Genomic DNA, 25,820 nt, shown 5'->3' with positions numbered 1-25,820 from the left:
CCTATTTTATATACCCGCAACCGTTTCGTTGGCTGCTAATCGACTGCCTTCCTGCTGCCTCAACACGATATTTCCGACGCCCCCTGAAAGCGACACCAGTTTCATCGTGGGCCCCGCAGAGCTAACGCCATCCCACGCAGCGGCCACGGCGAGAGAGCACCGCGACACCAGGCCCTCCCCCCCCACCCCCACCCCTCCACCCCGTCAAACCCGTCTTCATCACGGCTATGGAATATAGAGCTGCGAGATTCTGAACAGGTAACGCCGTTTCATTTTTGTCTTCATGCTACTTTGGTGCCTCTGAAGCCGTTTGGACTCACTTTGATTAAAATCTTCCCCTGTAGAAATATTATTATTGACAGTTATTGAACGCAAAATACGCTGCAGCGTGTTAGCTAGCGACGCGACATAGGGAAAGCTGTGGGGTACACGCGACACCCGGTGTGTATTTCGGTGAAAACGTGCCAGTCTATCCCGGGTTAAGAAACGGTTTACCGGCGCTACTTAACGTCACAGACGAGTGGTTCCCGCGCAGCCAATGGCCGAGCAGGAATACATCTCGAGGCTTTCAGCCCGTGGCGGCATCCTGATGCATTGGTTTTAAGGGGTCCTCTGCTCGGGTTGTTTACCATGCTCCCCCCCCCCCCCCCCCTTCCCCTTGACCATCATCATCATCATCATCTTCCTCATCCACATCAGCAGCAGCAACAGCATCTTTATCAGCATCATCAGCATCTTGCTCAGTGGAGAGTCAGGAAACTACTTCTCTTCTCGCTCTCTCCCCTGTGATGCGTAAGAACACCATCTGCTCGAGCTGTTGCCTCCGTCGCAATGTCTGGTTTGTGACTTCTGCGCGGCGACGTGGGGTTTAACACTTCCTTCATTAACCTCCATTTTTTTTTTTTTAATACTGACTGGGTGTCCTTCCGGCCCTTCATTTGGGCCCAGACGACCTGCCATTTGCTTCCAGTCACCCTATCCCCATTTCTCTTCTATTTATCCTTCTTTTTTTTTCTTCTTCCTTTCAAGAAGTGTCTCCTAATGGCAAGACGTGCCACATGTGGCTCTCAGCGGGGAAGGGGCGTACTTCCATATCTGGAAGTTGGAACAGCTATAATTTCTTCTGCTGTAGAAGTGCTATTATCCCTATTTTTAGGAAGCCAGCATCCTTCTCTTTTTTTGTCAAGCAGTGCGAGCAGCTTGCAGAAAGCTTGCTGTCCTCTGCCTCCAGAGTAAGATTTCTGCACTAAGAAAGGAAACCTTGTGACATCTGTGCCTTAGTGCTAGTGGACCTGTCCGTTGTAAATCACGCACAGGAACCAGACCAATGTCGGGTACTTAGTTTTTTGTTGGCAGGAGGGGTGAGGAGTTGATCTCCACTGGTCCCGATGACAAATTTGTAGAAACTTCTTATGTAATCGACTTTTGGTTAAAGGATCACTTGAAGGGACTGTGAAGAACGTCCAACTGTTCATGGAGCGGAATCAGGCCCATGCACGCGCAAATCAAACATTCGCAATTTCATGGTCCTGATTTGCGCTCTTGGGTTTTGACTTTGATTTGCCTTCATAGACGTCTACCTATCTGCACCTTTCAACATCTGGTGAATCAGTCTTGATGGCCGGTCGCTGATAACTGGCGATCGCAATGTGCTGTCGTACACAATGACAGGCGTGCATTGAGTGTTAAGGATTGTAATTTGACTCATTTAGCAGCCAGCTGACTGAAATCGCTTCCAAGAGGTCTGATTCCACCAGCATCTCCATATCGCAACTGCTAGTTTTCTTTTCAACTCTACTGATTAAAAACCCCAGAGGTTTCATTGGCATTATTGTTTTTTTTTTTACATCTCCATTTAAAGAAAAGATAAGTAATGCAATGATATCATTAAAGGAAATGATGTGTGAAAGCGATACACGCGCTTGTCCAAACAGGGGACCCCTGGAGATGTCTGTCTTAGGGCTGATGGTCTTCAAAGGAATTGAATTAGCAGGAGTTGTTTGTCACACTTTGAGAAGAAGGTGGGACCGATGGCGTCAAGCTGCACAAATCCCCCATCGGCCCTCCGCTCCCCACCTGCCACAGCTCGCCTTTTGTGCTTGACTCTAAACGCGCAAAGTCAGTTGGCGGTAGTCACATGAGGCTTCGTTTCCCTCCGAAGGAGAATCACATTTGCTCATTTACATATGAGGCCAACGAAAGGCACTCTCTCTCTCTCTCTCTCTCTCCCTCTCTATCTTTCTTTTGCTCGTTTATATCCTGTTCAACATTTTCCGTTTTTATTCTCTGTCGTTTTATCTTTCTTCTCTATCTCTGATTGCATTTTGCTCTCAAGTGCCTTTTAGCCTTTTTATTCCGTAGTTCAATAGTGCACAGTAGCTTTTTGGTCTATATTTAAAACCGTACCACTTTAAAGTCAAGCAGGTATGTTTTAAATCTGCCACAGCCCAAGCGGAAGGCTTATACTGCTGCTGAAGCAGTTGTATGGAAATGGGAGGTCACTACAACACGTTTCGTCCATATGTGAGAGAGTAGCCAGCCACAGGTCCGAGGTATATCCCGTGGTGGTTTGAAAAGCAGCTGGAGGAGCTATATAAGTGTCATGGGCTGCCGGGAGCGGAGCTCCAATTATCACTTCCTAATTATGAGAGGATGAAGTGGTGAGATTTGGGCAGACATTGTCGTTGGAGGAATACATTTCGGACTATGGTTTGAGAGGCGTCTTTGGCTTCGCTGATCAGCTATTGAACCGGGAAGTCTGAATCTGTGAATCTCTTGACAACTTTACCAAACTAAGGGACCATCTGTGTTCACAGTTGTACGTGAAAGTGTGAAGAGAGATTAATGTGTTGTTGTTGAATGGCAGAAGGCAACTTTAAATATTGCCTTACTCTGGGAAAATTAACCGGAAAGTGAGATCCGATGAATTCTGTCTTCCTAACAACACAAAGAAGCTTCACAGTTTCTGAAGTGGTAATTTATGAGCTTTGCTCCCTCCATGAAGCTTTAAAATCCTTCTCTCTCTTTCCCTCCCCCTCTCTCTCTCTCTCTCTCTCTCTCTCTCTCTCTCTGTTTCTCTCGTAGTCCTTTTGAATCCCACTCCTCTGCAGCGTCTGTCTGTCAGTGAGGACTCGCAACGCACCTGCCAATCAAAGCACATCAGTCAGGTTCCATGTGAAGTTCAGAAATAAAGTTTGTGTAATAGTGTGAAATGACACGAAGAAAGGGACAGTAGAGAGCATGCAGTGGCAGCCCTCCTGCCCACTGTCACATGAGTGTCCTTTCTGTGGATGCCAATGGGCGTCTTTCATCCATTCCAGTAGCCAAACAGCTGAGCCCGTTGTGCCTCGGGCCGGTCAATAGCTGAATGACTTACCCCCCCCGCAGCCTCAGTGCCATTATGTTTTAGTGGTGGGTTGCTGTTAAGATAGATAACTACAAGAGAAAAAGACAAATGTTTCAGCATTACTTTATTTACTCGTCACCGTAGTACCGTTTTCTCAAAGGGGCTTTCCAGCGGGCAACATAGAGCTTCTTATCCCGTTCATTTTAATCACTTACTTATTTTTTCTGTCTCTTCTTCTACTTATGTTTGTCTTCTGTTATCCTTCAAGAAAAGAAGAGGCCCAAGCAGTCTCAACCTCACCACAAGTCGTGTGACGAAAAATACAAATGCAAACCAGAGGCCGACCAACTAACGCTGACAGCTCCCACCCTCTCTGCAGCAACCTACTGTTTACTAGTCGAAATACTACTGCCACAATGGCTGGTTCAGTGTAATTTCTTTATTTGGAGTGATTTCACCGACTCACACGCAGGTATCATCCCCATGGTAATGGATCCCCCAAAAATGTGCACCATTAGAGGTTGAGGCTTTCATTCCCTTAGCTTGGCCCCGAAGCATTCTGGGAAAAGTTTGACCCATTTCCACGAAGAAGTGCGAATGAAGGCGGCTGCCACGTGCGGCTAATATTCATGTTTTATTGACTGAGACCATAAATAATTGAGCGTCTCTGTGTCCCCACACGGTGTCTGTTTTTTGGCGGCGCACATCAAAATGTGGAGGAAATAAAACCATTTTTAAAACCTGATATAAATACAAAACACGTCATACTAAAACACACATCAATACATAACACCATGCACTATTGACACTATTTCACATCCTGTACTACTTGTTACAGCCTACATGCACAAAGTCTCAAACTTTCCATGCGCTCGCTGTTGTTATTTTTGACGGTAAGGGGGCGGAGCCTGTCACCAGGGCACATCGCGACACGGGCATTTATTTGCTCGCAGATGTTTGATTCATGTGGGCGCATCAGCCTGATTTGAGCTCTCGAATTTTGACAGTGATTTGCCACCTTAGTGTGTGTGTGTGTGTGTGTGTGTGTGTGTGTGTGTGTGTGTGTGTGTGTGTGTGTGTGTGTGTGTGTGTGTGTGTGTGTGTGTGTGTGTGTGTGTGTGTGTGTGTGTGTGAGAGAGACGTGTGAGTGAGACGTGTGAGTGAGACGGGGGGCAGAGCAGGGAAAGGAAAATGCAGCTGAATTCTTTGGACTGCGTGATTTAAATAGCGGTAAAAAAAGAAAAAAATACACCAAGCGCAATGTGTGTAGCATATGTTAGGCAAATTAGTCCAGTTTTTAATTAGTCCAAATTTGCACACATGGGAAGCTTTTTTCATCGAGGCTAGAAGCGAACAATGGAAACGAGTAGGCCTGTCGCAACAGCAAAAACAACAACAAATAATTGTTATTCAATTGTTATTTTTTAGCCTCTGTTCTGATTCTTTTAATGCAAGGCTGTCAATTTGTCGATTATCCCCAACTAATTCTGACATATCATCAAGTAATTGAGAAAAAAACCCTCTTATTAGTTGATTCAGTTGATCCTTAGTTTCAGCCCTGAGCGATTTCACTCAGCCATCACCACTGGAAAAACATCTGTATAAATTTAGGTCTTCAAGGAAATTTGTCACCCCTCTGTAATTCCAGTTTTTTTTTTCCATAATGCAAAATTCCTGACAACCCTGACCCAAGGGTTGTAATTATTTGCTGCAGATGCCAGACCTTTGGTTCCAACAGATTCCAACAACGCTGGTTCTGGGCAACGGACCATCTGCCGTGTGTGGTTAATCTCACGCTTTGTGGTGGGTATGTTTGCTTCTTTGTACACCACCAAAGTACTAAAAATATCTTTAGATATAAATATGCACCACGCACATCAGCAGCCAATTGGGCCCAAATAGCTGGTTAGTTTGCCAGTAGTCTTGGTTTTTCAATGGGTGGTTTTTTTTTAGTAGTCGGTTAGAATTATGCATTGCGGTCTGAGCTTGTTTTCTTTTGTACTGCTACGCTAAACATGCATGCATGCATGCATACTACACAGTAGGAGTAAATCTAGAAGAGGTGGAGGGGGGGAAAAGGGCAAAGGAGCGTTATTCTATTCCATCCCTTCATTGCTTCACTGCCTCAGATAAATGGGGGCCTTGACGGGCGTGGGCTACCCACTGCTCATGACCCCTCGCCCAAACCCCTTCATCTGCCTGTAATAGTGGTCGGAGGCCACGAGTGGTTTGACTCAGAGAGAACCTTGATATTCAGGCAGCACGTTTGTTTGTCTATTTACTCAGAAGGGGGGGGGTGGTTTAGGTTTGATTTGAGCATTAGTACCTGCTTCAAGTTTGTGAACTGGCTTTGCTGATTACAGGATGCCAGTGTGTGTGTGTGTGTGTGTGAACCTGCTTCAAGTTTATGAACCGGCTCTGCTGATTACAGGATTGTGTGTGTGTGTGTGTGTGTGTGTGATTGCGTGCATGCGTTGGAGGCCCCACTGCAGAAGGTTCAGCGGCATAACCTCTTCCTGTTGATACTGACTCACCGAATTGCTGCACGTATACTGGAGCACACTAATGACTTGCGCTCAATTCTTTCCTCTTACCACGAGTCAACTCAAATCAATGTGTGTGCTGCTTTCTACGTTGCTGCTTTTCGTCTTTCCTGTTTTGCAGAAAAGCGTCCAGATGAGAAGTTGTGAATAAATGCATGCAGGGTAAGCATGGAAGCTGCTGGGAGGAATAAGCTCTGATTTATTTTATTTTTGATGAAAGGCAAAGAAGCAAGGGTGAGGGGACAGCGTCCACTCCTTTCTGCCTGAAGCTTTGGACCCGCCTCGAAATTGTGACAGGTACATTGTCACCGGGGGGGCGTGAGAGGCCTCGGCTGAGCAAGTGGCTTCTAAGTGGATTGACACTCCGACAGGCCGATGGGGGACACGGACACCCGGACACCAACAATAGAGTTGTTCAGTTGGCCGCGGCACAGGGGGAAAGTGATTCTGGTTTGCAAATGAGCGCTAATCTCCATTTGACCCCTCCCAATCCCTCACCCCCCCCCCTGGGCATAGACACAATCGAATCGCACAAAAAGAACGCCTTTGGGGAAGGAGCGTCGTGAATCCCACGGGCTTCTAGACAATCCACTGTGTGGACTGTCGCGCCCCCCCCCAGGGACTAAGCCAGTGGCTTAGTGAGCAGCCTCGCGAGAGGTAGTGCTGCTTTAACCTCTGTGTTTTGACCGCTGGGAGAAGGCCGTGCTGAGCTCACAGGGAAGAGGGAGGAGAATCAATACACTGTCGCAGCACTAAAATGTGTTCTAGACACCTACAAAAATCATTATCAGTAGCTGTGTCGCTATGTCGCTAGGCTGCATTCTTGCAGGCCTAGCGGGACAGTCTAGCCTACGGGGGGGACTTCCCGCCTGCGGCATCAGCTTTACCTCCGCTGCTCCTGTTGCCTAGCAACCTGCTGTACTGATAAAGAAGATAATCTTCTCATGTCATTTAATTTAGGAAGATATGCTTCTCCCCTGGAGAATGATATATTTCAGGCTGAGAGAAGAACTTCTTTCTGTTATTTTATATTCAAATTAAATCAGTAATAGTGCAATCTCAAGGCAGAGGAGAGTCAGTACTGTCAAGAAATACATATTAGAATGTATGCAAGGACTTTTTTTCTATCGCATAGGATAAGAGCTATTTTAACTTAAGCTATTACAGAAATCAGAAAACAGAATCTGTCCAAGCTTCAGTAGCTGAATGTCACCACACACGACGTTCTCCTTCAGCTGGATACTGCTTCCTCCTGGCTCCATAAAACACAACGAACATTAAATGCAGTGTTAGTTTTGTTGCCGACATTTTTTTTCCATGACTAAGATGAGACGAAAAACGGATCTTAAAAAATAAAAACTTTGACTAAATCTATGCTAACTTTCGTTGACGAGACAAGACGAAATTGTTGGTGGTGACGATGTCGTCAGTTGGAAATTTTCCAAATTTTATTTGGGTTGATTTTACTAAATTTATTAAGCACTTTTTAAAATGAGAAACGAAACACAAAATACACAAACTGTCGATATTCTTAGTAAAAGTGGCAGCTAAGAGAGGGGGTTTTTTTGTACGACGTGGTGGTGGTGGTGTGCAAGTAGATGTGCAAGTAGACCGTATCTGTATCTCACAGAAATTGAATTGATGAACACGATCTTATAAAAACAAACACAGGCCGAGTCAAAGCCCTTTGACAAGTCTGAGTGGGGGGGGCCGAGGGCTTTTTTTCCGGCCAGGCCACGGACTCCATGTTCTCTGAGAATCGAATGGAAATTTAGCAGCTTGTAACAACGAGGTGTATGTCAGACTTTTAACCACATCCCGTCGCTGCAGCGATGAGGCTGAGATAAGAGCGCTTTGAGCAGGGCGTCGAACCTTGTTCTGCAGCAAGAGGCAGCGCCTACCAGCGGTTGTTAGTTTCTTTTACGTGCTTTTTGACATTGCACTTTTTGTTTCATAAAGGTATTTCCGTCATATACCTGTCTTTTGTCTCGCTGATTTCATTTCTGGAGGAGTTGGGGAGAAACTTGAAGCAAAACAGGTTCATGGGATATCAGCTGAGCAAACGGAGTAGCCACTCTTGCACTCTGCCCTACTGCTGTGTTGAACTCCCGTGCGGGGAAAAATAATGTATTTTCACATATTTTGAACACAATTTTAGAAGGCTGTTTATTGCCATTCAACACAGTCTGGGTTTTAAACTCTGAACATATGGTAAATTAGGTATCAGATAAGACTCAAATATGTTGATCAGCACATGTTTTTTAACATTTATTCAAGGTGCCAATAGCTCCCATCCCTTCCACTAAACAGTAGTTTACTCACAAAGGCTCGGCCCCCTCCTTCTCCACCTCTGGGGATCAGGCACCGAGGGGCGAGAGAGAGACAGAGAGAAAATCATGGGCCTGTGTTGTTGTGATCCACGCTCAGCCAGCAGAAAGGGATGTAGACTAGCATGTGGCCTCTTGGCTGCCCCCCCCCCCCCCCCTCCAACCCCCTCCCTCTGCTGCCACCTACACAGACCAGCCGAGCAGCAGCAAGAGGAAAGGCTGTTCTAGTTTTGACAAATGTGCCAAAATGTGTCTGTCTGCAAGCGCAGGTTTCAGCGGTGAGGAGGCTGGATTGGGTCTGTGTATTTTTGTGTGTGTTTTTAACGAGGCTTTGTACATCATCAGTCAGACCTCATGCAGGGATGTGGGCTGTAAAAGAAAAGAAGAAAAAAAAAGAGCTGTGAAACCGAGATAATCGAGCCCAGATCTTTTGCTTTATTGACTTCACCCGGGCCTCTTTGAAGTAAACTGCTTCCTGCCGGTAAAGGGGCTTCAGCCTTTGAGTGCTTCCTTGAGCGCTCTAACGTTGACCTCAGGCTCTGTCTCGTCGTGGTCTACTGCTTCAAAAGGACAATCTTTCCTGAAATTGGCAGAATTGGCGGTGTTGTGTCGGACATGTCCTCTGAGATGTGCCAGGTGACCTGTGGGACCCGCGCTGCTCAGCAAGGAATTTGGTCAAGGTTGTTTATCTAGACCGATTCCATTCATGAGGTTCCTACACACATCTTCAGAAGAGGGTCCATCAGTTGAACGAAGACAGTGATGTGCTTTTGTTTGTCCAATGCTGTCTTCAGCAGAGCTCTGTACAGGCCGCCAAGGGCTGAGCTCAAGACCCTTTCCTCTTTGTATTTGCCTCTTTCTTCCCTCCTTTTCACGCAGACCTCTCTGCTGATTTAATTATTCCGCCTCAATATTAAAAAAAATAAAATAAAAAGGCGTCACTCGCTCGCCGTAGGGGCTGTTTTCGCATGCTAATGTGTAAGGAAAACATCAATTATTCTTCTTCGGTTAGATCACAGCTCCCTGTGCTCCTCCTCCAATGCTTCACCCACTTTCAACATGAAATCGATAGACCCCGGCGGGAATCTCCAATTTCATGGGAAAACGTGACTGGCAGTGGAGTCAGATCTATGTTTCATATAACACCGGATGGACAAAATTCATTAGGTGTTTTAGTTGGTGCCAGAGAGACTGTGTGTAAAGTGTGGATGGGGTGACATATGATAACTCTATGTCTGAGAAAAGGAGGGTGTTGGGGGAGGGGTGGGGAGGGGAGGGGTGTTTGTCCAGAGGCACGTGCCACTCTGAGTGAATAATTCATTGGAGGGTTGAAGCTGTCTTTAAATTTACATTTACTATAGAGGCGATGGGGCAGCGTTCGGGGGCTTTGGGTGGCTGTTGATGGAGGTGGGGTTATCACAACACCAAAATTAGGACTTCGATACTATACCTGCCAAAATATTATGATACCCGATACTTTCGATACGATACTGGAATATTTATATATGATAGTAATAAATAAAACATCTGCAAGGTTCCCTTTTTACCAGCTTGTTCCTGCCCAGCTTAAACAAATGCCATTTTAGTATTAGCCCACAGCAAGATATGAATGAAAATTACATGGTAAAATCATAGCATTAATTATACACGGCTATGTATAGGCCTATTGTCCGTATCTGACTATATGACTACATAGTTATTTCCATAAGTATGAATTACATCATTTAACAGATGTGTGTTTGAGGTGGGAAAAAAACTAAAGCTATGTGGGTTCTGTGTGCATTCTGACCTCATGATCACATCAGCCCACATGAGTGAAACTGTAGGTCATTTTGCATGTTTATATTCGTTCTCAACAAAGACTTTCATTGTAAAGTGGTTAAAAAAAGAGGTCCCTAAAAATGGGCAATTTACTTTAATATCCTGTTTTGATCAAGTGTTTAGTGAATTTTTGGCATTTTTCTCACCAGAACAATATGTGTAATGATTATTACATGAACATAAAAAAGAAAAAGAAGAACAGAAGAAGGTCACCCGTTTCATATGAGGACACTGAGACAGAGGGGAGGGAGATATATTTCTCAATAGTGGAACACGGGGTTGACTGATCGCTCCATCTTTGGGTCGCTCGTAGATCCTGGAAGGACGGCGGGGGGGCTGGCTCGTGTGGGTTTCATCCCTTTAGAATGACGCTCCGTCCCGAAGGAGACCCACTGGTTGGCGACTTGTTGAGGACCTTGACTCCGCTTAGCCCATCGATCAACCCGTTCAGCACACAGCACACACTGTACGTTTAATTCATTGCCTGCATTGGTGCCCTTTTGGATTTTTCCCGCCCTTCACCACACCTGGTCTGTCTACTGTCTTTTATAAACCGGCCCCGGTGTGCTTTTTTCCCTTCCTCCTGTTGTCCACAGATTGTAGATAATGGGCTGTGTGCAATGCAAGGATAAGGAAGTAACCAAACTCACGGACAACCGAGACACCAGCATCTCCCAGGCACCGGGCTACCACTATGGGCCCGACCCCGCGCCGCAGCACTTCCCCAGCACCCCTGGGGGCGCCGCCATACCCAACTACAACCACTTCCACGCCCCCGTCGGACAGGGGATGACAGTCTTTGGTGGGGTCAGCACCTCCACCACCCACACCGGAACCCTGAGGAGCCGTGGCGGGACAGGTGAGAGATGTTAACAGCTTACTGAAATCACACTTATTCCGTTCTTTTTGCACTCAAAGATAATGGTAATGATGGGTTATTTTATGTGTATTTATTTATTTTTCTTTAAATGAAAGAAATCTCTGCAAAAAACAAAGGTGCTAAGGCCACTCCATAAAGTACGATCTGCACTTTAGAAAGAACAAAGGAAAAGGAAGTAGTTCAGACGAAAGCTACTTCACTACCCCTTTATCGTTTTCGCCAGGAAAGGGAAAGTCTGTGCAGCATTAACTGGAGAGTGAGGGTGATTTATTCCAAGTCCTGCCCCTCCCCCCACTCCCCCCCCCCACCACACACACACACACTTTAGTTTGCAACAACTCTTGAGTACTTAGTGCAGCTAAAGGCTCGCAAGATCACAACCTCCCAGACCGGCCTCGTCAGGAACGTCCGGCTGCTGTTAGCGGCGGGCCTTTGTTTATCGAGGTGAATATTTCTACTCAGGATATCCTTTCTGTTCTTCCTGAGCCCCGGCCCGCCTGTAGAGGAACGCTGTGTTTCCACTCGACAAAACCGCCGTCCTCTCGCTCAAAAGTGTGGATTATTTTCCGTGCCACATAATCCAAATCCACTCGGCGTGCAGGGGAGCGTAGAGAGGTTTTAGCTCTTTTTAATTTTCTCTTGGGGGGTGGACATAAGCCGGCCCTTCCTGCTCAACCACCCCCCCCCCCCCACCCACCATCATCTATTGCACTGCAAATGTGTTGGCACCGGGGAATTTTATTGATTATCAGTTGATCTTTTGCTTAAAATGGAAACACACAGCTGGCCATGTGATTTTGTGTACCTCATTGAGTGGGATCCTCACAGACAGCTCCAGGGGGGAGTCAATATACCAGTTTAAACCCAGCGCCTACCTCTGCTTACCTAATGGAACAATTAACATGGGCACAACCACCAGCAGTGCATTCAGGGGCTTTTTGGCATTTCAAAGAGACACACACACACACACACACACAAACAAACCCCCTCTTCGCATCACGCTGTTTTACCAGAAAGGCCTGGGTCCCATGAGAGTGTGCGATCTCTTTCAAGTTCATGATCTTTTTTTATTATTTCATCACATTTAATTGCATAAATGATTGCAGCCGACTCACTGAATCAACCTTTGAAATATGGTAATGCAGCAAGTGAGGTTTTTATTCTGCCTCATGGAAGTCAAACTGAACTAACATCCACATTACTGACGGGTTCACGCATTGTGCTTCACACCGGCATTCCGATGCCCCCGACACTTTGTGGCGGGGATTTAGCTGATGCTTTGATTAAGGTGAAACACACGAGCGAACCAAAGAGCTTGCTGTCTTATTCCGCATTTAGAAAGTCAATCCATTGACAGAGGGAGCTCTCAAGCTACTCTATAACCCTGTCAGCCCAATTAAAAGTAGGAGGGAATGACTCATTTTTGTCTGATTCTACATGTGTGTTCACTCCATTGAGTCAACAGTCTTTGCCACGCATGAGTGTGGCACCATAGAAGTGGTGAGGTATTCAAATGAGAGCTGCTATTCTGCGCCAGGATGAGGGATAAGACTCAAGAGGGAAGAGAAGGTGACAGCTTGCTTTGTGAGAATGATTGCGCAATAGACATTCTTCCATTAGGAAGCTGCTTCAACCACAGCAAAGAACAGGCAAAGGACCGCTTTCTGCAACTAGATATCAGGAATGACTTTACCCCTAATTCTTAGCTCCGATCGATGACGCCACTTTCATACTGAAAATGGGAATTCACGCATCAAACTTCAAAGGGGGTGGTAAAGTGGTACATGGGACGGCAGAAACAGTGTCTGATTGGTTTAGGTTCCACGCTGATTGGTGTAAATGGATCTCGTTATTTCGAAACCTCATGATCTAAACAATGTTGTTTGTCAGTATCCATAAAGCTATGCACTAAGGGTTATGCATCAAGTGCTTATCATTTTGAGATGTTGTATCGATTGATAGTTAGATCATTGTAATGAAATGAATGGACAATCATTTCAACTGTAACGTAGGACTTGCATTTTGAAACAGTAGTACTTTGATGTTACGTTGAGTCATATTGAACAGGTGATTTTAGTTCACTGAAAACATGATCTTTTGATTTTTGTGTATTGTATCCAAGCAATTGAAAAAAAAATATTGAAAAAGAGTTTTGAAAAACATGCAATTTGATCATTGGTTGTAGGTTTTGTATCAAGAGTTTTGAAACATGGCATCAAGGTTTTGAAATTAGCGGCAAAGTGGTTGTAAAAAAAACTGTAATTCCACACATTCAAGGGGGTGGAGGATACTTTCTGCAGTGGGGGGTGAGCCCCGCTTTTATAGTGGTAGGAGAAACACTGAACTTGAACCCGGGTTTGGCTAATGCTCGGTTGCCTACATTTTGGCGCAGCCTCTTTTTTTTTTTCTTCAAATATGGCAATGGCCCCCCAACCTCTGATCGACGGCCTCCGATGACACTCAAAATGAAAGGAAATATGTCTGTACTTTTATTGCTGTTCCCAGTCATCTACATGATGCTTTGAGAAATGACCAATGTGTACTGAGACAGGCAGACGAGGCAACAATCCTAATGTTTTACTGCCGTACATTTAAATGTTTAAATGTCATCACAATCCAAGTGACATGGTACTGACTCGCAGACCTATGATTCATCCTCGTTCACTCCGGGCTTCACTCTCTCCTGCCGCTGTGACGCCGTGTTTTTTTCCCCCGTAGGAGTCACCCTCTTCGTGGCACTTTACGACTACGAGGCACGGACGGAGGACGACCTCAGCTTCAGGAAAGGAGAGAGGTTCCAGATCATCAACAGCACGTAAGTCTGCACCTCGCACGTGGAACAGAAGTGTTTCCACACGGAGAAATCCTGTTCCTGCTGTTACAACCAAAACGGGCGGGACAATACCTACTGAATTAATTCAAGTTTTAAAAGAAAAGTGGAAAGCGTTACAGATGTGGTGAAGTTTAGGAGCATCCAGTAACTGGAGCAGCGAGTCAAGGCAGCCTTCTTGGACTGGAAGGTCCTTGCCACACCCACAGTGACGTTGGCTGATTTTGCTATCCGGTACACGGTGTGTGTGTGTGTGTGTGTGTGTGTGCTTTTCACCTCTCTTACCATCGTGGCCTCGTCTCGCGGTTTCCTCCTTCTTTCCGTCTGCATGAGGCTGCCAGGCCTCTCTGTTTTGTTGGGTTTCTGGAGCACTGCAGTGACATGTGAGGAGACAGGGGCAGGGGGTCTGTTCACTGACAACCCATTCTACGTTTTTGATTATGTGGCGATTGTGCTGCCCCATGCGTCGCTGCAGAGGGACGTCAACTGTATTGTTTGTTTTTTTTTAAAAGAAGTTATTTTCCAATCAGAAGTGTGGAGAAACAGCAATTGGATTCCCTTCTCTTTGGTAATTTCAGTATTCAGTTCACGTGTCATTAAATAAAATCAAATAATAATATTTTTTTTTTAATTCAACAATTGGCAACCAAGCCATAGACTGTGGTAAACCTTCTGAATGTGTTGCTGTTTATCTCCTTTTGCTGTGCAGTTGAATTACTTATAAAAGCCCTCTGAGGCAAATTTGTAATTTGCGATTTTGGGCTATACAAAATAAAATGAATTGAATTGAATTGAATTACTTGAGGTGACAGAATTTAAACATGGACCCAAACTTTGGGTCCTGGGGTGTCGGCCTTCCTCCTCGCCCCCCCCCCCCCCCTCCTCCTCTATCTCTTCCTCTCCACCTCTGTCGTCAGCCCACGCCTCACTGCAACAACCAGCCTGCAACATGTTGAACCGCCCACACTGACCCCTGCTGGACGAAGACGGAAAAAGGGCTGAAAGAAACTCCTTAGGCAACTTTTCAATGCCTGCTGCATACGCAGCAACGCACGCTGGTCTAGCAACCCCACTCAGTTTGAATGAAATTAAATATGTCCACGGTCACAATCAAGGCAGGCGGGAGGGCTTAATCCTAAGTGTGTATTGTGACGCTTCATCAGACGGTTCTCACCCAACATTACGCTTTTCTGACAGAACTGCAGCAACAGACAAAACACTGCAACATCTGACAGTGCTGCACAACTCTTCTACGTTGACGCGGCTCCCCTGCTTTGAGTTATTCATCCATCAGCAGCCACCACAGTGTCACATGAGCTGGGCGTGGGTGGCAGGCTCTTTGTTTACTCTTGGTGTGGCTTTCTGTCTTTTTTCTTTTGTGGCAGAGCACTTGGTCTAAAGGAGGATTAAAAGAGGGAGCAGGACAGACCCTCACCCGTCCACGCACGGCTCTTCCATGGCTCCCTTAAATCCAGATATCCACACAAAACCCATCCTGTATACCGCTCCTGCATACTTTTCCCCCGGAGAAAAAAATGGCCAATATTTGGGATTCCATGTTTCCCGCCTCCCTCCTGAGGGATCTCCCATGAACAATGGGCGGACCTATCTCTGCTCGGGATGCACCCTCCCCGTTATGGCTTTATTCTCAATCTCTTTGAGCATCCCTCTCAGCTCCCGTCTTTGGTGGGTGAGAGATGGGATGAAAACGGGTACACAGTACCAGAGAGACACTGTCAAAGCACATGGATGCAGAGGGGGGGGGTGGGCGGTCTACAATGAATTATTGTGCATTTGTGTGTAAGCCTACGTAATGACGGTGAACCATTCCCGCTATCTGCCACTGGGATACTAATGTGTGTGAAGAAGAAGGAAAACAAAGGAAGAGAAAGAGTGAGGACTATGATAAAAAAAAATAAAGTTTTTACTGGTCAGTGAATCAAACCAATAGTGCATTTCTCTCTAAACTTTCCCATTTACCGTTTTTGACAGTTGACTATGATATATTTATACTTACATTTTGTATATTTGCAGGATCAGGGGGGTTCATATTTCAAAAGTGTTGGAAATTAAATTCAATGAAATTCCACAGGTGGAAAGGTTTACAGAGAAAATATATTTTTAAATTGTTTCGTCTTCTTCTGTCGTGATTTAAGGGCAGCCCATTTCTGGGCCACCAGCTGTCTGAAACCATGTGTCCAACTCATAATATTTCACAACAGAAATGAATCTCCTTTTCTTAAAGCTGTTAAATAAAAAAAATCTAGATATTAAAATCCCTGCCATTTGTCCACATTGGAACGTTGAGAAGTTCTGTGTTTGTCACAGTGTGGGAATGTGAAAGGAGAAAAAGATGAAATATGAGAATTGTGAAGTAGGGGGGGAAGAGGAGAAGTCTGTCGCAGTGAGGGGACAGCTGGGTTAGCAACGAAAAGTGACACATAAGACATCAGAGAGAGACACTAATGGACACACCAGCAGTGAAATAAAACAAAATCAAGAAAAGCAACTTTTAAAACGGTTCAGCTATATCTATTTATGGATTTTTGCCAGGATGTGGCACGTTTTCTTCATTATTTCCCCATTGAACTGACAAGCACAGAGAACAAAGTACAGAGCTGGAGTGAGTGTATGTTTAGCGTAGTTAGACTGGCTCTGATAAAAAGGTTGTTCCCATTTTATTTAACCAATACATAAAAGAGCCTGCTCATATGAAACTTCTACTTTCTTCTCCTTTTTTCCCCTCACTTTCTCCCACTCCTCTCTCTCTCTCTCTCTCTCTCTCTCTCTTTTAGCGAAGGGGACTGGTGGGATGCTCGCTCGCTCACCACTGGTGGCAGTGGCTACATTCCCAGTAACTATGTGGCTCCAGTGGACTCCATCCAGGCAGAGGAGTAAGTAGTGTGCGTGCATGTATGTGTAAGCCACAGTATACTGGTCCAGGACTAGCGAATTTAATTTACAATGTGCTCTGAAGTAGGTCTATATTAGTCTTTACTCTAACATACGATGATGACGAGTATTTTTTATCTCCTTCATAGCCGTAAAATGACACGGAAGGACTATCTCAATAACTGTTGTACATGCGTTGCACAGAGAGCAGGGAACACTTTCTGTTCATTTCTTTTCTCAGGGCTTTCAGGTAACTTACCTTAAGAAAGTTACTGTACACCATTTAGCCTCATTGATCTGTGTGTCAGTGTGTGGGTCAAAATATGGTTGGCCTCACTGACTAATGGTCACTGGCACTGTGCAGGGTTGGGTTAACGCGTTCTCTCCTGCGATTGCAGTTGGTACTTTGGTAAACTGGGCCGTAAGGATGCCGAGAGGCATCTGCAGTCCACCGGAAACCCTCGAGGAACCTATCTCATCCGGGAGAGTGAAACCACTAAGGGTAACACCCCTCACTCACAGGGCCACGTGTGTTTGTGCCGTCAAAGATCTACTGTGAAAAGAAACAGAATAATTACGCTAATTCGATTTACACCATAGACTAGTTCGTGATGTTTACCGACTCCAACCCGGTACTGTGGGTCCCCCCCCCCCCCCGCAGGTGCCTTCTCATTGTCCATACGGGACTGGGACGACGTGAAAGGTGACCACGTCAAGCATTATAAGATCCGCAAGCTGGACAGTGGCGGCTACTACATCACCACGCGGGCTCAGTTCGACACGCTGCAGCAGCTGGTTGAGCACTACTCAGGTAACAAATCCTGCGCTTAATATGACATTCAGATGGCTCCTGTATCTACATAGAAATCTAAGGATGTGACCATATTAGGACTTTAGCAGTACGACAATAGTACAGTAACTCTACTGCAGTAGTAGTAGTAATAAAGGGTATTTATTTCCATTAATGTTACGACTTATTCTGGAACATTTTTGAGAGTAGCCCGTTTATTTCATGTAAATTAGCCTCCCAGACAGCCCCTCGGTGATCAGGCTGCTGGAGCGTTGTGTCGCCCACTTTCCATTCACACGGAAAACAGACAGATGTTGCCATGGAGAGATGCACCGCCACGGAGACCGAGGACCCATTTGCACGAGCCAAAATAGCAACGTCAGACTCCTCTGCCCAGTGTCCAATTCCACAAGTTGATCCATTAAGCAGACACCGTTACACTCTCATTTTATTTGGTCTACCAGAACATTTTTGAACAGGGAGGAATGAAACTGGGCACTCACCACGAGGTGCAAAGACATGGAAGCTTCTCGTTGAATGGAAACAATCAAATACATTTACATGTGTCTTTATTTATTCATATAGATTCTCACTCAGCACAGCAGAGCAGCGAGACACATGATGCCATCGTGGAAAGACACTTATTCAGCAGTGTTCCTCAGAAAAAACTGTGTTTACATTATCCGGATGTGTGCGTTGAGCTTGTTGCCGCAGCGTCTTTGTCACTGACATATTTTGATAATTCCATTGACAAGACAAGATGGTTTTTTATTGCTCTTAGTTGTCGCTTCTTCCTCTTTATTGACTTTGCTTTCATACTTGCTTTTTACAATGTGGGTCTATGGCGTCGCAAAGATGTGCTTCTGTGTTGGGATTAGTCACCATGTTCCGTTGCTCTCATCCCGCTCACTGAGATACCGCGTCACGCTCTCATTTGCTCATTGCTGTATCGACATTTAACACTATGTTTTTTCTGTGTGTTTATGTCATGGCGCCTATTCATCAGCATACTAGATGACGTACGGAGCCACGGGAAATAACTGTGACCATATTTTAGGCTTTGCTTTTGCTGCATTTCTCTGTTGTTATAGCATAAAATGTGGCTTTTTCTTCAGATGCAACTTAAGAGACCAAATGGCCGTGAGAATCGACATTATGGAGTATTGGAGAGAACAAAAAGACAATTCATCGTCTTATAAATAGCCAACGGTGCAGTCTCAGAATAATGACTAGACTTCAAGTTTAGTCCAGGAGGTAGTAATTCATAGAAGATGCACATTAAAGCAATGACCTCACAAATGCACCAACTGTAGTCTGTGAGTGATGGTCCTGGTGAAAACTGGCACTTTGTGACACCCACATTGGAAAGAAAATGAAACCAAAATGGAATGCGGACAAAATCTGGTTCAGCGAGTGAAATAATTGCATCCTGGCTCACTGAATCCTCCTAAAAAATAAAACAGCATTTCATCCAGCGGACTAATGGATGGAATCTATTGACCCGGCTCGCATCCATCATTCAAAGCTTTCACAGCTTTCGACGAAACACAGACTGTGTGTGTGTGTGTGTGTGTGTGTGTGTGTGTGTGTGTGTGTGTGTGCGCGCGCGCTTTAGTCCACACATCAACAGCCTTTATGGCAGCCTGTGGGGTGAGCATTAAGCTGTATTGACGTCCCAGTGCAGCCACTGAGGCAGCAGGCCGGTGGCTCCAGATGGGCTTTGATGGTCGAGTTGCAGGTTCAACCCCCTCACAAGGGCGTGGGGGCCTATCTCCGCCTATTTATCTCGCATTTACAGTACTGCCTCGTGCAAACAACCTGGGGCCTTATCTCTGGCAGCGGGGGCAAAGGGTGGGAGCTCTGACTGTAATCCATTGGCTCAATAGATCAGGGCTAAACACCACAGCTTCCTCCAGAGTAAAAGTCGTTTAATTCCATGTGCACAGAACACAGCGTCAGTGGTTGAAATGACTAACCTTTGGCGGCCACGGGGGAGGGAGGGAGGGAGGGAGGGGGGGGGGACGGCCCCTGGTGATTCGGTGTACATTTATCCAGATGAGCGACCGGCCGTGCCGGGTCTATCTCCTCGCGCAAATTACCGTCATTATCGTAAAGTGAGTGCGATTTGTAGATGCCATGAGCCAAAGTGAGCCATAAAACTGAGCCGTGCATGCTCTCCCACCCCGCAGCCACACTGCAGCGGTTTTCCAGCCCAAGCCGTGGAAGCCGTTACTGTTGAGAAAGTTCCGAAATTCACCGAAAAGCACCGAAATTCTCTTGTTTTTAAATAAAACCACTTAAACAGTTTTGGTACTTTGGCAGGTCAAAATCTTTGAAATTGAGAATCAGGTGTCCCAAATCCAAAAGTATTGGATTCTACACTTTGTACCTCCCTGTCTGATAAATAACAAAAACACAACTCCATAAAAATAAGCGGGATGACATCACAAACGGTCATAGAGAGCACATAGTGACTGAAGGCCTGACCTGAAAGCAGCCTGATTTTCTTCGTCCTCGCTGTGTGTCTTGGCCCTTGTGTTGTGAGTCCCTTTCACAGCCCACCCCCCCTGCTTTCCTTGCAAGGCGCTCTGCTAACGCTCTCCACGTCTCTGTCTATGCTCCTATCCGTGCATCGCTGTGCAGACCGAGCCGCCGGGCTCTGCTGTCGCTTGGCGGTTCCCTGCCACAAAGGGATGCCGCGCCTGGCCGATCTGTCGGTTAAAACCAAAGACGTGTGGGAGATCCCGCGGGAGTCGCTGCAGCTCATCAAGCGTCTTGGGAACGGGCAGTTTGGGGAGGTCTGGATGGGTACGGATCCGCCCCGACAACGAGGGCCGCATGGAAGAGGCCCGAGCCGAGCCAGCAGAGACACTAGAGTGACCCCAAAACACCCAAGCAAATTCTCATCTTGAAGGGGAGGGGACGAAATGAGAAAATGGGGCAGGGAATTGCTATAACTCTTAGTTTGGAGCTTTTGCCAGGGAGCTTTTTTTTTTTTTTTTTTTACCTCTCCCTTCCAAAATCTCTAGTAAAAAAACGTCGTGTGCTCTCACAGTCTGGAGACGGCTCCCTTCCATGTCCCTCACATGCATGTTCCTCTCCCCAGTAGATAACCCTGTGTGCTTGCCTTCCCTTCCCATGTAGAGAGTGCGGATGGTTTGTGCTTTAATTTAACCGGCGTGTGTGTGAACTACATCCCTGACACTGTTGGCTTGAGTCATGACGCCTGGGAGATCAGCAGAGCCACACTTGAGTTGGAACTAAAGTTGGGGACGGGATGTTTTGCTGATGTGTTTTACGGTAAGGAGATCCCCCACCCTGACCCCCGAAGTCTTTTTAATATTAACCGCGGGCCACCCTGAAAATGTCAACACTTGTATTCATCCCGTTATCTGCATTCTAAAATGCGCCAACAACTCATTTTAAATTAGTCGGCTGGTTGGAGATGAAAGTAAGTTCTATCTGGTGCTTGCCGGATTTGTTTTGAGAAACATAATCCACAAAATACCATTTTGGAAAAATCTGTTCTTATTCATGAACAAAGATTTCCACTTTCCTGTTATTTATAAGTATTGGATGAGTGCAGCATTGTGGGCAGTTTGGACCTCTAAAACGGGCCAATGTTAAGCCTGCGTTTCTTTTTCACAAAGTCCTCTCTTCGAGGGTCCTGTTCAATCAAATGAAGGTGGTTGTTTCCTAATTACCTTGTTTTGATCTAACGTTAGTTTACACGAGCTGACTGACTGAAATCCAACTGAAGGGAAATGCTTTTTGTTTGGCTCGAGCTAACAAATCTGTTTTGTAACTTATCCATCCTTTACACTCTACTGTTAATAAAACACTGGTTTCTGGTCCAGATGTATCTACATTATGTCCCCAGGCTCCTGCTAATCAAACAAAACCAAGAGACCAGATTCCTGCTCTGTAGAAGAGCAATTCTTTGCTACGATTTATAGTTTTTTTTCTTCTTTGCAGTAACAAAGTAGCAAAATGTTCACTGACTGCAATAGTGGCAATAATAATATAAATATTTAAATATATAATGCTCTTTAATTACCTATTATTTTATTATGGCCATTTTGGCCTTCTACACTGCAGAACATTAGAGTGTGTGCATGCTGGACAGATATTGAGCATCGGGGCTTCTCCCAGATACATACATGTCAAATACATGTTTACAACCCCGGGACATGCCCTGCTCTCCATTTGGATCATGACTAATATATAACTGTTGATGTCACAGAACAAGATCATGGGAGTAGCGCTTTATTGGAGGGATTATTGCGAACCGTAGATCACATTAAGCCCTCTGTGACACAGAAGCAGTGCCCATAGGTGGTTTTGCCGTACCGTGTTACTGCAGGAACTGGCAGGCAACCCACAAGAAGCCTACAGGCTTGCCTTTTGTTAATCACCCTTTAAAGGATTTTCTGCTCCTGTGTTGGCGCGTTGTGGCTCCACAGGTTCCCGCTGGATGCCTCTCCTGGATTTTAAAAGCCATTTCAAATCGAGATCCAGTCCAAATCTCCCATTTAATCATCCTCCAGCACAACCTCTGTGCATGAGAGTTACACAAGAGCGTCTTCCCGTGCGATCTCCCGATCTCGTCCTGTGCTGCATGTTTACCACATTGTCATTTCGAAGCAAGGCTCGACCACTCGGGCGCTGACCCTCTCCTCGGGTCGGGCGGCATGAGTTGGCAAGTCTGCCTTTCGAAATGATGTCACTTGAATGTGATTTGACGTTGCCCCTATGCTGATGCCAGCTTGTGTGCGCCTGTGCCAGGGACGTGGAACGGCACCACCAAGGTGGCGGTGAAGACTCTGAAGCCTGGCACCATGTCCCCCGAGTCCTTCCTGGAGGAGGCTCAGATCATGAAGAAACTCCGCCACGACAAGCTGGTGCAGCTCTACGCCGTGGTGTCGGAGGAACCCATTTACATTGTCACAGAGTACATGGGCCAAGGTACACAACAGGCATCAATGCCGCTCTTTGCTAAACTTTAAACTGTCAAATTAAGTCCCAATTGAATGGCAACTGTTTTATATAGAGGCATTATTCATCCACCTTTAGCACATGACACCCATGGATACAGGTGAAGAGGGACAAATGCATTTGTGATGATCCCTAAATCCTGTACCCCTCTCACTTAGACATAGTTTTGTTAATGGTATAAAGTATAAGTGAACAGAAAAAGGCTGCTGGTATCCAAAGCATTGTCCTGTGTGTTTTTGGACGGACATCAGACATCTTTTATGTCCGCTGCAGGAAGCCTGCTGGAATTCTTGAAGGACGGAGAAGGACGAGGGTTGAAGCTGCCTAACCTGGTGGATATGGCTGCACAGGTATACCGAGAGCTGGTTTCTGCATGGCAGTAACAGGAATATTAGACTAGTTTCCTTAAAACTAGAGAAAACCAACAAAAAAACTGATGTACCTCAGCTCAGAGTGCAAGGCTTGTGATTTTCTGGTAACCAACTAAATGTTCTCTACGTCAGAACCCGTTCGGCAAAACGGAAAATCAATGTCCAATTCAAATGTTTTGCGTTTGTTACATTTAGCTGGTTCCAGCTTCTCTAATGACAATTATGCATAAAAATGAATGAATGGAAATACGGCTTGCGCAATAAATCTAGTATCATAGGAATTCAACTTTCTTTTCACATGCACAACAGAATTTATTACGCCTGCATGTTGAATGGACAATAACTATAGAACTACAGAATCCTTGCCTACAGGTCATTCTTTTGAGGGGAGTGAATGGATTTAAAGGTTTTTCTCTCCCAAACAACATGTATCGATATTCTGGAAATTTGTTTAGTGGTTAGAGGTTACACCCAACGTGGTACGTTTCTGGCAGAAAGCGTGCTCACCTCAGTGCGCCCTGCTGCAGGTGGCGGCTGGCATGGCCTACATCGAGAGGATGAACTACATCCACCGAGACCTGCGCTCCGCCAACATCCTGGTGGGAGACAGCCAGGTGTGCAAGATTGCCGACTTCGGACTGGCCAGGCTCATCGAGGACAACGAATACACGGCTCGGCAGGGTGGGGCCCTCCACACACACACACACACACACACACACACACACATGCACATGCTTGATGCTTGTATTCACATAATGGATTATTAAAGCATTGTGTTTCTGGCTCGATAATCAGACTGAATTAGCTGTGTCCTGTTTAGTCAAATGGAAGGAAAATAATTACAATCAAATGAATGCAATTATTTCCTCGTCACTAAGTCGGCTGAAGAAATCTCCAGAGTCGGAAGGTTCATTCATGCCGTTGGAAAAGATTCAAGTCCACCTACGAAATTCCTTAAGGGCTTCCCAGCTGCATCTGGTGGGCTGTTGTTGTGACAATTCCACCCGGTGAAGAAGAAACGTAGGGGACCGTGTGTTGGATTCTGGCTCCCTTCACCTCCCTGAACCGAACCCCAACTTTACTCTTGTTTGAAGTGGACTTGTTTTGTATTTCTTCAGATTCAAATAAATGAATAGAGATTGTGATTAGATTTCACAGTCTATTTGCATTTGGGTTGTGATACCTAACTTTGCAGCTTAATTCTTGCGTAGAGCTTGAACGTTCACTCCCGTTCGGCCTGTTTGAGTCCAGTCGGGGGGCACTGAGTTCTGTTTTCTTGGCCGGATCGGGCGTAGTTATCTACCACACTATTTTCACCAGCCCCCTTCCTCTCCTCCTCACGGCTTCTCATATCTCTGCTCTCCCACAGGCGCTAAGTTCCCCATTAAGTGGACTGCCCCGGAGGCGGCGCTGTACGGGAAGTTCACCATCAAGTCGGACGTGTGGTCGTTTGGCATCTTCTTGACGGAACTGGTCACAAAGGGCCGGGTGCCTTACCCAGGTGAGTGGGGAGGAGGGTCGGTGAAAGCCAGGCTCTTACCTTCACGCCACTTGGGAAACGTCAATAAAGTGGCCTGATAAGGGCAAATCTCTCCTGTGTGTACCCAGGCTTTTTTATCAAAACAAACACACCTTTTTTTTTCTCCCCCCATAGCAACAGGCCCTTGGTGTTGTGTGTTAATGTTAAATGTTCTTTTAATTCTCGGTAACCGTCCTTTCTCCTCCATAATATGCCTCCTTATTTTTGCTGCTCGCCGGTGTGAGGCAGAGATGTGGGGCGGCGGGGGGGGGGGGGGGGGGGGGGACTATACTCTGGGTGCAGGGAGGGAAACACCAGATGAGCATAGCACGCTAACAGATGAACAGATGTGTTAGGACACCCCCCCCCCCCCCCCCTCACTCAATCAGCCCTGCTTCAAAAACACACCAAAAAGAAAAACGTTGCGGCATTGCCCAGGTGATAGAGGCCGGTATGTTTCAGAGTTAACACATCCATTACCTTGTGCACGTGCCCCCCCCTACCCCTCCAGGCATGAACAACCGCGAGGTGCTGGAGCAGGTGGAGCGGGGCTACAGGATGCCGTGCCCCCAGGACTGCCCCATCTCGCTGCACGAGCTGATGCTCCAGTGCTGGAAGAAGGACGCGGAGGAGCGGCCCACCTTTGAGTACTTGCAAGCCTTCCTGGAGGACTACTTCACGGCCACCGAGCCTCAGTACCAGCCCGGGGACAACCTCTAGACCCCCCCCAAACACCCCCCCCGTCCCCCGTCCCCCGTCCCCCAAGGCCTGGGGAGGAAAACTGGCCAAATTGGCGCTGTTACAAAACTCTGGAGCCTTCCAAGCCAGAACATTTTTTTATTTTACAAATCTGTACAGCTTCCTCAATCCCCAAACCCCGTAAAACCCGTTCCGTCTGCGACACGCCCCCTAGTGTCTGGACTTGGGCGATTGCCATAAGTGGGGAGGGATGCACAGGGAGTTTACCGGAATCATGATAATGCAACGTGTTCAATGTAAATAAGAAGTTTGTTTAAGTTTATTTGTTTGCTTTAAGAAAATAATAACAATTGAAAATGATGAAAAGGAAAACACGGAACCGCTTCGTAGCAGGTACAGTTCATCTGTGCGTGTGCCATAGAGTAACTTCTACATTATTTTCTAGAGATTGGATCAGAAGCCTCCATATATTTTTTTTCAAAATTTTCCATAATGTGTAAATAAAGAAAAAAACATCTTCACCAAATGATTTCTTGACTTCTTGGGTCGCAGTGTTCCAGCAGCTCGTTTTTCTTATTTAAGTATTGTTTAAGCTTTCCATTCACAGGCGCAAACAGCAGATCTGATCTTAATGCAGATGGTTTTGTGGCCAATGGAAATAATGTTTTAGTTGTACAGCTGGTTAACGTCGCTATAACTTCCTTTTTTTTTAATAGCTTTTCATTTCCGTTATTTTAACATAAGTTGTTTTGTTGATTCAGTGACTTGGCACAATTCAGAAAAGAACAATAAACATTTTACACATGC

At 46.0% G+C, this 25,820-nt stretch overlaps 1 protein-coding gene across 5 annotated transcripts; it reads left to right on the top strand.

Moving 5' to 3' along the window:
- Positions 1 to 183: 183 nt before the first annotated feature.
- Positions 184 to 25,820, top strand: fynb (FYN proto-oncogene, Src family tyrosine kinase b). Of its 5 annotated transcripts, none has more exons than XM_037449253.2 (12): positions 184 to 258; positions 10,634 to 10,896; positions 13,636 to 13,732; positions 16,543 to 16,641; positions 17,038 to 17,141; positions 17,301 to 17,450; positions 20,073 to 20,237; positions 22,215 to 22,394; positions 22,698 to 22,774; positions 23,323 to 23,476; positions 24,165 to 24,296; positions 24,826 to 25,820. In XM_037449253.2, exons 2-12 carry the CDS (start codon positions 10,644 to 10,646, stop codon positions 25,032 to 25,034), a joined length of 1,620 nt encoding a protein of 539 aa, XP_037305150.2. In that variant the 5' UTR covers positions 184 to 258; positions 10,634 to 10,643; the 3' UTR covers positions 25,035 to 25,820. The 5 variants fall into 5 exon arrangements, with proteins under 5 accessions (XP_037305150.2, XP_037305152.2, XP_062415478.1 ...); XM_037449255.2 differs by lacking the exon at positions 184 to 258 and adding an exon at positions 4,494 to 5,149; XM_062559494.1 differs by lacking the exons at positions 184 to 258; positions 20,073 to 20,237 and adding exons at positions 9,504 to 10,503; positions 20,574 to 20,729.

The sequence above is a fragment of the Pungitius pungitius genome, chromosome 20 (genome assembly GCF_949316345.1).
Source record: "Pungitius pungitius chromosome 20, fPunPun2.1, whole genome shotgun sequence".
In the NCBI taxonomy this organism is placed as follows: Eukaryota; Metazoa; Chordata; class Actinopteri; order Perciformes; family Gasterosteidae; genus Pungitius; species Pungitius pungitius.
The sequence above is the reverse complement of the archived record's forward strand: the minus strand, read 5'-3'. Positions and strand labels throughout refer to the sequence as shown.